At 38.5% G+C, this 12,240-nt stretch overlaps 1 protein-coding gene across 1 annotated transcript in view; it reads right to left on the bottom strand.

The window, feature by feature from the left end:
- Positions 1-2,110: 2,110 nt before the first annotated feature.
- Positions 2,111-12,240, bottom strand: part of CDH5 (cadherin 5, type 2 (vascular endothelium)) — an 11,714-nt gene continuing 1,584 nt past the window's right edge. The window contains exons 2-11 of the mRNA XM_010293405.1: positions 11,003-11,291; positions 10,797-10,913; positions 9,877-10,041; positions 9,275-9,462; positions 7,246-7,499; positions 6,528-6,670; positions 5,555-5,679; positions 4,296-4,404; positions 3,763-4,008; positions 2,111-2,951 (exon numbers count right to left, since the gene is read on the bottom strand). Coding sequence (XP_010291707.1) covers positions 2,446-2,951; positions 3,763-4,008; positions 4,296-4,404; positions 5,555-5,679; positions 6,528-6,670; positions 7,246-7,499; positions 9,275-9,462; positions 9,877-10,041; positions 10,797-10,913; positions 11,003-11,291 — 2,142 coding nt within the window. The 3' untranslated portion in view covers positions 2,111-2,445. The remainder of the gene's footprint in view (positions 2,952-3,762; positions 4,009-4,295; positions 4,405-5,554; positions 5,680-6,527; positions 6,671-7,245; positions 7,500-9,274; positions 9,463-9,876; positions 10,042-10,796; positions 10,914-11,002; positions 11,292-12,240) is intronic.

Genomic DNA, 12,240 nt, shown 5'->3' with positions numbered 1-12,240 from the left:
TCTGCTTGGAAACTGAGTGCATGCTGCAGCACCGTGAGACGAGTCCTGCAAAGTCAGAGGGTTCAACCTTACCAGCTGCTGAAAGCAGACTGCACTGTTGGGGCTTTTCTCTTCCTTACCCCAGGAGCTTTACTGACAGCTTTCCAAAGAGTGGGAGAAAACTTCTTTTACAGAAAGTCCTTTGGTGGATTTGTGTCTAGTCTGAGTTAACTTAGAGCATAGACACTAGTGTTCTTGTGGTTGAGTTCATTGTGGTACAAAGCCTGCTATTGTCTTCTGTGTGAAACTCATTAATGCACAGAAAATTCAACTTGAGATTGACTTTTATGTAGTAAAAAAAAAAAAAATACAGTACAGGAATATAAAAAGAAACTATCCAGTGCAAACATCTTTATACAGTGGAAATTAATACAGTGTTCCTTAAAAAAGCTTTATAAAACACGCTTAAAAATGGCGATTACAGGTAATACTATCTGGATGATGCTTACCAAAGTACTGCACTAAATAATTTCATAACTAACTATACCTGTTGATAGCCAATACCTTAGTTACTGGTGAAAACCTTAAACTGTGAGTATTATTAGTTAGCATTCTTTATAATATACTAACATGTGGAACCTCAATAGCATACACTGTTGAATGGATTAAGCAAAATAGAAGAGAATGAACACATCAAAAATAAAATGAAGGCTGTCATCCCAAAATATACTTCTTTTATAAAGGAGGTGATCCAAAGTTGATTTGACTGATAGGCAGAATTGTACTTCATTTTCCTTTCGTTTGTATTTGAAAATATGAGTGATTGCATTATTGGTGATAGTAGGCATTAGTGTCCAGCTAAATATTGTATCGGACAACTTTTTACAGTAGTGCGGACTAATGTGGGACTGTGCATTGCTATTTCCTGCCAGAAAGCATTTTTGGGGAAGGGGATGTAAATTAGAGATGACATGAATAAGCGAAAAGCAAATTTGTGAGGTTCCACTATACTGGTTTAGGAAAAAAAAAAAGATTTAGTGTTATCTGGTTAGCTACCAAATTTAAATAATTAAATCAACTAAACTAATACATACAGCTCCAGCACAGATTCTGCAAAATTGAGTGTCTGTGTGGTAGGGCTCGGTTCCCATTGAAAGCAACAGGAATCTGCATTGCCAGAACCCAGAGACAGGCCATTGTCCTAAGAGACCTGCTTTTTACAAAATGTATTTGGCTGGGTAACTTCCTGCATGGGAAGTTTCATTCTGTTCATTCTGTGGCTCTTCATCAGGCGAGAAACTAAACACATGCTTGCCATAGTAGTTGCAGCTCCAAAGCCTTACATTTGCGGTTCTTTTATGCAGGCGAATGTGTGGGTTTAGCATTCTGGTTTGGAAGTCTACAATATTTTCCTAGGTGGAAAATACCCGTTTTACAGTACCTGCTTAGAAAAAAATCAACACAGTTTCACAGTAATGAGGCCCTTCATTTGTTTGTCCCTGAAAAAATACAATTGCTTTAATAACGTTGAATAAAAAAACCTATTCAACCTCTTTAGAAATCTAGCGAGACCTATGTTGCCATCTAGACAGGTTTACGGTATTGGAGTCTTAGCATTCCCCTGATCTCCACGTTTCCTGCCCTGCAGGATATGTTCCATTGAGTAACACTGGCATCCTATCTACAGAAAGAAAAGCAATTTTGCTGCTAGCTAGAGCAAATTCTAGCATGCCAGAAAGGTGCCTGAAATCATCATCAGGCTGTTAAAAATGACAGATGAAACCAGATTGTGCATCTAAAAACCCTGTCTAATTTTGTCTTTAGTAACTTATATATGTAGTAGAAGACTATAAAGCAATAGTAATTAATAGATTGGAAAGAAGGAAAAATCATGGCTCTTTTTGAAAGTGATGGAATAATTTCTAATATTAAGTGATAGACCATATGTTCCTCCTCTCCTCTGCTGGGTAAGCATAACCATGGAATATCAATAAAGACATTACAAGAGGGCCAGGCAAACCAGCCAGCTGGGGATACAGGAGGTTATTCAAAACATTCCTTCCCAGTGCCACTGAACGTCTCTGTTCCAGGGGATGGTGACCTTGAATGCATGTTGATGAGAACAGTACAGGAGGAATGAAGGAGAAACTGGGGACAAAACTACTTTTTAAGGAAAAGTGTCTGTCTGGATAGGGAGAGGACTTGTGTCCTGGAAGACTTGAGCAGGTCCTCGAGCAGCAATTTTGAGGAAAGAACTGAATGTTAGCAAGGATGGCAGTGCTGGTGGAAGTCAATATACGTGATCTGTGTGTTTCTTTTTAACCCTACTGCTGTCAGTTTTTTTTTCACGTCTGTTTGAAATACTAGTATGGCTTGGGTGAAGAGCTGTGAGTTCTTCTTTGGCCGTTGGCAGGCTTTTTATGTCTATCTGTAGTGGGAAGGAGAAAATTCACGGCTAATTTGAACTTAATACACAAAATCTTCATTTGGTTCTGATCCATACAGCTCAGCTAACATTTTAAACCTAGGCCCCCAGTCATTTAGAAAGTCATAATCAATATCTGAGTCTGAGGAGCCTGATTCCAAAGAACTGAGAGATTCTGCAATGGACTCTGCACCTTCGTAGCCATAAATGTGAAGTGTGTCATATGGCAGCAAATCCCTGTCATTGTCGGCTTCATCCTTCTTAACCTCAATCATCATTTCCATTTCTCCAGCACCAGAAGTTATATTTCCAGGAGTCTTTTGGACTTGCGCATATGGAGAGGGAACTGCTTCTGGCTTTATACCATTCTTTCGGACAGAGTTGAGTACAGATACATCATAGCTGGTGGTATCCATTTCACCACCACCTTCTTCATCGTAAGTGACAAGCTGCTCATGAATCTCTGCCACATTCCTCCCAAGACCACTCAAATCCTTCTTGTGTCTCTTTCTTAGAAGAATTAGCAATGTGATTACTGCAAAGAAAACTTAGATGAGCGCATGTAAATAGAGAAGTGAGGAAGCAAAACAAATTGCATTTAAGATATGTAACAGATTCTGAAGTGTTTTTTTTTACCTGGAGTGAATTTTTTTAAACACATATTTATTAAAAAAGTAGTTTAAAATACTGTTTAACTGTAGGATTTCTATGTTCTCAAAGAGGTTCAGCCTGTACAGGAGTTGTACAACTGACTCTTGAGCTGGAATCACAAGTACATATGCATAGTGTCACAAGTTCATTGAATCAACTACTGCCTTGAACTGGTAAATCCTTTAATGCCAGGCATCAAATGCTGCTTATGTGGTAATTGCAAAGGAGACCTTTTCTCAAGCAAGAAAAACTGTTGCCCCTTCTCTGATAGATTCCAAATACAGCAAATAGGTACTGGTCTGCTGATTTGTAACGGATTTATTTATGTATATATGTTCACTGTACTGTTTAAAGGGTTTCCAGACTAGTTCAGCCTTTGGAAACAGGAATCCTATTGTTATTGCGCTAGCACAAATTCCCTGTTTTATAGCTGCACGTGAGCCTGGTAGCAGTAAATCAAGTATATTATGCATACGTGCAATAACCTTTCCAGTGACTCAGCCTTTCCAATAGAATGAACAGCGTTGTAGCTGAAACTATGCTAACAGGCCAATTACAAAGAGCCAGTGAGATGAATCAAATAGTTACAGTATTTCTGCCTCTGTGACCATTTTATAGCCACAAAGCTTTTGTAGATCTCAGTTAAGAAAAAACAAAACAATCCCCACATTTTAAATCAAAGAACGTTACAAAAGTCAAATACTTACCAAGGATTGTGAAGATACAGATAAAAATTGCTACCAGTGCTTGTATACTAACTCCAACTTGTTTAGCTCTTTCCTCACAAAAAGTGAAGTTGCCTTTTTCATTACACTTGCAGACACTGATGACAAGTGTATTTGTGCTGCTGAGCTCAGGATCACCGTTGTCTGAGACGATGACAGGCAGGTAGTGGATTTTGGCAAGTTCACGATTAAACTGTCCATATTTGACAGTGATATTAGCTGTGTTATCTGGAAGAAGTAATGACATCTAATTAAGTGATAATCTCTACCAGATTTTCCTTATGGATTATCAGTCAGTTGGTACATCTTTCCCTTAGACAGAGCCAGCCTTTAGGGAACCCAGTGAAACTTGGGTGGCAACCAACAACATTTTTTTTCAGTAAGTTAAGCCTTTAAAAATAAATTGTTACTTAGCTCTGCTAGACCAATCATAGGTCATTGCTACAGCTTTTCTCCCCTGTGTCCTAGTGTCTCACTTTGGCTAGCTGAGAAAATGCATCACAGGGATACGCTACCGTAGTTCTCAATCAAGGAGAAGTTGCTATCTTCTGTGGCCAGGGAGTATTTGAAGAAACCTCTAGGTGATACTTCATCCTTGTCAGTAGCTGAAATCCTGATGACTACCTGCAAAGATGGAAGAGGTCATAATTTTCAGTATACGTTGCCTCCAGTGATAAAACAGCTTACAGTATTTAAGTTAGAGCTGGGCTGTGTATCCTGTATAACCCTTCAGTAAAGGACAGGAAAAAGATATCTTGTGATGCTCCTCTTCAAGTTCTTTCAAGGCAAGTAATTTCCTTGTAGGTTTTCAAAAAGAGCAGTCTTGCCCCTTCTTTCACAGGTAGGAAACAAAAGAGGAAATCTTTGTGTGTAATTAAAGCATAAAAAAAGTCTTATGCTCTAAGACATATGGCTCACTGAAATACCTAAGATGGCTGTCTTCTAAAGTGTTCAACTTAGAACTTCTCCTTACTCTCATTCATTGAATGTCATTGAGACTGCCACTCGTGGATCATAGAATCTTTGGGCTGGAAGGGACCTTTTAAGGTCATCCAGTCCAACCTCCCTGCAGTGAGCAGCGACAGTATACTTGGATGACATACTTGTTTTTGAAAACCTCAGCCTGGGGTAGATTAGATGTATAAAATATAAAAAACGTGTATGATTTTGTCCCAAAAGCACTTTAAAAATTAAATTAAAGGTGAAATAATACCTTGCGTGTTCTAACAGATTCCATCAGAGTCCAGTCTGTGACAAGGTCTCTTAATTAAATAAACTTCACATGTATGGGCTAAATACTTGTGTCTGAGGTCAAACATTTAAAACTAACAAATACTATATTTGTGCATGCAGATACTTGCACTCTGATGAATACTACAATAATGTTATATGCAGCAATGTTTCTCTTAGTATTTTGAAATGGTTTCATTCTCAGTATCACAGATGAACGTTTGTGTGATAAAACTGAATTGCTAATTTTTGCTCTGGAAGGCTTGATTGTACTTCACGGTTCAATTGCTAATGCACATACGTACTTAAAAGCCTGGAGGGAGAGGAACTGTGCAGCCCATGTGTGTAAGCAGATAGAAGTCAATATTCCAACAATGCAGAGTCCTGAAGAGACATTTCTGACCATTGACGTTGTGGGAATCAGTGAAATGATCAGGTGCTTGGGTATGAAAACTGAGACTAACTTTTAATAAAAGACATCTTTCACTTGAGCTCGCAAGTAGATAATTCAGGTTTAAGGGAAAAACTCTCCCTCCTGTCTCACCTTTCCTGGTGCAGCGTTTTCACACACTCTGGGTTCCTCAGGATAAACAAGTTCTGGAGCATTATCATTTTCATCAGTAACTATTACGTGAACTTGGGCATGTGATTCTCTGTCAGAAGGACGGCCTGAAACGACAACAACAAACAGATAGGTCATCATTCCAGAGACGTCTGGAATCTCAGTGCTGTTTAGCCTGCCCTTTCCACTGTTTGCATCCACCTCTGTGCCTCCTGCATGACCAATATGGACAGTTTCTAGCTCCATCATTAATTTACACTTTTCCTTTGACGGATTCAGATATTTTCCTAAAAATGCTCCTATTGGCCTAAATAATCAAGGATCTATGAGGAAGAAAATGACAATTGCTTATGGCTTCCTGATTCTTCACACTGTGTGGCTATGGGATCTAGCATCGTTCTCTGGCCCTAAGGCAACAGGCACAGAAGAGGCCATATCTATATTATTAATATAGATATTAATCTTTCACCCCCCAGAAAAGGCCAGCCTTCCCCCAAAACAACCTGGGACTGGCCCCTTGGCCTGCCCCGCTTCCTGAGCCCCCGCAAAGCTATGCGGGGTGCCTGTGCAGCAGTGCTCCCCGGGCAGCAGCGTGGGAGGGGCAGGGGTTTTCTAACTGTTAAGTGGGTGAAGCTGGCTGGGATGTTTCTGCGCTAACCACATACTTATCCCTGGTCCCCACGCTGCTTCCTCTCTTCGTACCCTTTTTATTCCTTGTAACAAACTGAATGCATTTTCATAATAGCTGGGGGTCAAATCTTAAAACTATATTTGACCTACTTGTAGGTACTAGTTTGATTTGGAAGATTATTGTGCAAACCCTGCAAGCATCCCTGTCACTTGTAGCTTCGTGGAAACAGGCTGTCAGGTTGCGGCTTTCCTTTTTGATAAGCTACACTCCTGCTGTAAAGTTGTACACTGATTTCTTTCAAATAGGGAAGTGGATAGCACTTACCATCTTCAAGGATTTCCTGAGCTGCTACGGTGATGTTGTATGAGGAACTGAACTCTCTGTCCAGGGGCTTGGGAAGTTGAATAATTCCGGTATCGGATACCCTAATATAGTCTCCATTAGGACTCGCTCTTCGTCGAATAAATCTGTTTTTTGTTTAAAAAAAGATATATCAATACAAGGGTGATAATACTGTATTTCACTTCAGTTCTTCACAGGGGAAGGTCAGAGAGTTGGGTGACAAATGACATTAATATCTTGATCAGGCAGTCTCTGAATATTTCCCTAAAATTATTCAAGCTGTGAGAGCAAAACATATCTGTCGGAAAAGTTTCCAGATTATTGTCATTTGCTGTTTCAGAATTCTATTTTCTTTTCAAAGTGCATACTTGAGAGAGTTATTACAATAAAAAATGTAATAATAAATTATAACCATGTAGAGAAATCCAGGACTATGCATTTTCCCCTAAATGTGCAAGTGTTTTATGAGTAAGTTCATGTGGTAATTACATGGGTAAATGTAATTTATGTTCATATTTGTTGGTTACCATGTACATCCATGGCTACACTGCTGGAAAAATCAAATTGGATTTTTTTTTTTTTTTTTGGCATGCAGGTTCTGAAAAATAGGGGCAAAAATCTCAGGTTTTTGTCAAATTCTTGGCGTCGTTAATGAATTCTCCACTTTAAAATAGAATTACTAAAGCTGGTGTCATGTTACCTGATTTTCCGTTTAGCTGCGTCGGGGTCATGTGCCCAAACTGAACCAAGTGTTCTTATTTCTGGATCATTTTCCCTTACTTTAAATTCATATGGTAGTTTAGTGAACACAGGAGGCTCATCAACATCAGTGACTTCAATGGTGACTGTTGAAATGCTCCTAGAGCCACCGGACTTAAAATAGCGAAGATCAACTGTGGGATCTGTTGCTTCGATGTCAAATCTGTACTCTGCTACTTTTTCAAAGTCCAGGGGCTAGAAAAAAGACAAATACAGATAGTCCTCCTTTGGAGATGTCTAAGTAAACTTTGCATTAGCTAGCTATGCAAATTTAAGCTCTGTGCTCTAACTCATGTTTGGAAATATTACTAAATTGCATCTTAGCTAGACTTGTGGGAGAGCATTTCCGACTGAGCTTCTCCTTCTTTCATAGTTGCTCAAGGCTCGAGCAACTTCTGGTTTTGAACAGATTCCTCCAGTATTCTAAGTTCAGCAAGTATTTCTTGGTTTGAATAATTTTCTTTTTGTAATTCTGTAGCTATCAAAACTTGTTTAGCTCCTTTTTCTCAAAGGTTGGGAACCAGATTCCCCTCTTCTTGGCTAGGCTTTCTGTTCTGAAGTCATTCAAGGCAGACTTCGTAGCTGCACTGACTGATAGCTGGGGCATTTAGTGATAAATGACATCCACTTCCTTGTTTCTCCCATTGACTGAGATTATAAAAGGAATCACACAATGGAAGGAAGGCCATAAACTAGGGCAGTAAGAAATTACAAAGTTTGGGTCCCTTTGCACTGTTGCTTGAGATTATAAAAGAACTGTGAAATACACAGTAGTTAATTGTGGTGACTCTTGTTTCTCTCTTCCAGTAGACGTGGCAAATGGAAGTGATAGTGCTTACCTAGCAGTTGAAATTTTACCTCACATGGCTGCATATTTAAAATGATAACATGTGCGTGGCCAAAAGCATTTTACAAAAGAGTGGGGTGAACTTTGCCCGCTGTGTGTTAAAAGATCAGCTGATTCCAAATCACCTGGGGTGTGTATGTGTGGAGTCTCTTATTGCTCCTCATCTGGGTAGAATTTGCAAGCAATGCATTCCTCAAGTCCTGGACGGACCAGGGGAAGGGCTGCATTTGGTGAAGGAAAGCTGCTTACAACTAGAGTGACCACAGCTGAAGACTTTACTGCTAGTCTTGGAATACTTGGTACATTTTTCCTTAAAGTTTTCTTTTCTTCTTATTGACATTTCTTGTCTTAACAGTTACAGAGAGACATTTGGAAGTGAAAAACATGTTCCTGTCAATCTAGGGATTATGGGAGGCGATTTATAGTCCTCCCTCCTCTTTTTTTTTTTTTTTTTAGTGTAAATCAGTGAAATCAATGAACTCCTGGCTTGGCAGTGCTCTGCATAATGCAGGAATGTCTTTTTGTACAAATCAAGTAGGTCTGAAAATGAAAAAACAAGGAACAAACCATAATAAAGGCTTTGGAGAATCTGGGCCCTCTTAAAGAATTATGAGGAATTAGTGGGGAAGCTCTGAAAAGACCCTGAGGAAAGTAAGGGAGCTGTGGCTCAGATTGAGGCAAGCGCCAGACTGTAAAGAGCACTTTTAGCAGAGTGGTCAGGTGGACTTGTTCAGATTTTCCAGTTTGGCTTCACTTGGGCTGCAGAAGGGAAACATTCTTTAACTTTGTCAGTTGGTTCAACTCTTAAGATCACTGACTTTGAAGCGTCCAAGTATCTGAAGTTTGAGAGGAGCCCGAAGTGCATAACTTGAATATCTGACATAGTCCCTGTTGCACTCTGCAGTAATTCTAGATTTTCCCAGGACTGGCAGTTGAAATGGACTAGTAAATCACCTGCTCTTCTTCTCACAGAGCTTACAGAATGGGGTTTTCAGGATGAACGTGTTTCATGCTGACTTCCATATGTTTCCAATTTTTCTGGCCAGTAGTCCCAAACTGAATCAAATGCTCTTGTTACACATGGAAAAAACAAATTAATCATCTTTGTTACTGGGAAAAGTACCTTCTTTGGCCTAATGATTCCTTCATTTGTGAATGGATTTGCTACAATTTCAAAAGTGTCCCTGTAATCTCCTCTGACAAAACTGTATTTCGTATTTCTATGTTGTGGTTCATCAATGTCTTCTACTTTGACTCTGCCAACTTCTCCTCCTACTGAAATGTTTTCCGGAACTTTAAAGTAAAATGATGCTGTTAAAAAAAAAAAACAACAAAAAAAACATAAAGAGTGTGTACATGAAAGTTAGAACTTAGTTAAAAATTGTTCTTAGTTTATAGACATACAGAAAAAAATTTCACTAAGAATTCAGCATTATATATCTCTACAGACAGCACTTTGATGTATTTTTTATAAAAGCATAATTAATTCTCAAATTGTCAAGGTCTTGTGTAAAGTGATGAAATGAATAGTGATTTTTATTTTCTCCTCTAGGTGCCTCGCCCAGGAAACATAGCTAGGGCTGAAATACAGAAGATCTTCTGAATACGTAAGATTCTTTTGTCCACTTTTAAGAAAAGTTGAATTGTGATGAACTCTGACATAAATTTGGTACAGTTGTGTCAACCCTTGGTTTCCAAATGATACAGCGTTTGCATTATACTTACGGTGTTTGAATACTGGGAAGTTGTCATTGATGTCGGTTAAAGTGATAATGACTGTAGCTGTGCTTGAATCCCCAGAAGACCCTGGAGCATCTTTTGCTTTAACAATAATTTCATATGTTGATTGATTCTCTCTGTCTAAATCAGCCCTTGTTGTAGAAATCACACCTTTGAAAAAATAACACTGATTAGATTTTGCAGCATGTCCAACATCTTTTAATTTTGACAGCAAATTTTTGTCTTATGCCACACATTCAGCTTTAAGTAGCATTTTTACAGTGGTATTTTTCTCAAGCTAGAAATGCTAGAAATCTTTCTACCTGACAATATTTGAGAGATTTTGTACAATACATTCCTTTAAACGGATCTTCGCTGCTTCGAAGCAGTCTGACAATGTCTAAACTTGGTCACTACAGCATCTAGAGAGTTTGTCTGAGCACCTCTTTATCTGAGTTATTTGCTCTAGAGGACAGTATGGTTACAAGAGATATTGAGATTATTTTTAAAACTGGGTGAAATTTAAACAAGAAAGTTTAGGAAAGCAAAGGGTTGAGTTATTTATTATTGAATGCTGCTTCAGGATTTATGTATTCCCTTTTCTTGTTTGGTCAAAGGAATAGTATCTATGCTAAACTGAAAACATGAACTTATATTAGCTCCTAGTCAGTCTCTTCATCAGTGGGAAAAAAATGAACTTTTATCTTCTCAGTTCATGGCACCTGATATCCTGACACTATTAGTTCATTTCCAGATGCAGACAGTGGATTGTGTGAGTGTGAATGAAAAATCTTTCTAAATTTTGGTTAAAATTATATTTTTGAATTATTATCCCCCTTGTCCAGAATGAAAAAAGCTTAAAACTGCATTTTCTTCAAAGCATAAGATAAAGACAAATTGTAAGGACATTTGCATATCTGACCTACCAGAGTCATCAACTGTGAAGTATTCGTCTCCTCTAATGACTTGGTAGGTAACTGTGGCATGACCTGTAACTGTTGGGTCATCAGCATCTACAGCTGTCACTTTGGTGACCGAGGTTCCTAGAAAAGGATTTTCAAACCACATATTTAGTATAAATTCTGCTTTTTAACCAGAGATATGAAGGGCAGTAAGTCATGGAAGAACGTACCTACTGGTGACATTTCTGGGACAGATCCATTGAATACTTTTTGTACAAACACAGGGACATTGTCATTAATATCATAAACCTTGATAATGAATTTAGATGGGGGTTCCAGTGACCGGTTGTTTCTTCTGTCAATAATGAGAGCTGTCAGCTCATACTCTGCTTTCTTTTCTCTGTCTAGCCTCTCAAATGCATATACATCACCACTGGTTTCTTCCACTTTAAAAATGGTGTTGGCATATTCACCTTCAATAATATACTTAGCGTAGTTGTTCCTTACACTTGATGTGATCTAGAAGGAAAGTATAATTCAAAGAGATAAAAGTGGGCTTTGGCATCCAGATGCAACAGTTTCTACCAGAAGATACACACAATCAGGATTTCTTCAGACTCAGTTTGAAACCAGAATAGCCGTCAAGACTTTTGATGTCAGCTGGAGTATTACTGAGCAAACACCACCACAGCAGCTGCAACCATGCAGGGTTATAGGATGAAACTTGCATCCAGACTGAAACTTGCTTACTTATATATCAAGAAGCATCGGGGTTTTTTTAGATCTCTCATTTCCTAAAGACGTAAATTGTTCATGCAGTTAACGCATACAAATCATTAACCTCATTATGTCTGAAATAGCATGCACCTCCACGTTCAGTTTGAGCTACTCTTGTTTGCAAGTAACCTTGTGAACTTAGCAGAGATTTTGCTTAGATTTCACAGAATTACAGAATCAAATCTACATTCAGAGCTGCTGACATGATTCAGCATTAGCCTCTATTACTTAGCATTTAGCAGAATTGCTGCCATAGCTGACAGCTTGCTTGTGTTTAGTCACATGCAATTTTTTTATAGTCAGTCTTTAGGCCCATGCCATGACAGTAAGATTAAATTTCCACCCCACAGATTTTAAAATTTAAGATTAAATGCAATGAAAAAGGGATGGGGTAAAAGGAATGAACATTAATCAGTTTTAAAATGTAATTTAATCCAATCCCAAATGGTTTTGCACATTATTTAATCTGCAGATAATCTGATTATTCTTCCCTTTCTAGACCTTCGCCCATCCAAGGACACTGATAGAAGGTTTAAAACACAATTTTCCATGCACTATATCAGCACTCTTACTTCAGCAAGCTATTTATCAATAATAGCTGGGTTTGACCAGGAATTTCTAGTCTTTTGTTACTGATGCTATCATAAATTGCAGCTGTTTGGTATTCAGGATTTTATTTATCCTGTAGTTG

The sequence above is a fragment of the Phaethon lepturus genome, unplaced genomic scaffold (assembly GCF_000687285.1).
Source record: "Phaethon lepturus isolate BGI_N335 unplaced genomic scaffold, ASM68728v1 scaffold7218, whole genome shotgun sequence".
Taxonomy (NCBI): Eukaryota; Metazoa; Chordata; class Aves; order Phaethontiformes; family Phaethontidae; genus Phaethon; species Phaethon lepturus.
This window is presented reverse-complemented; position numbering and strand designations above follow the sequence as displayed.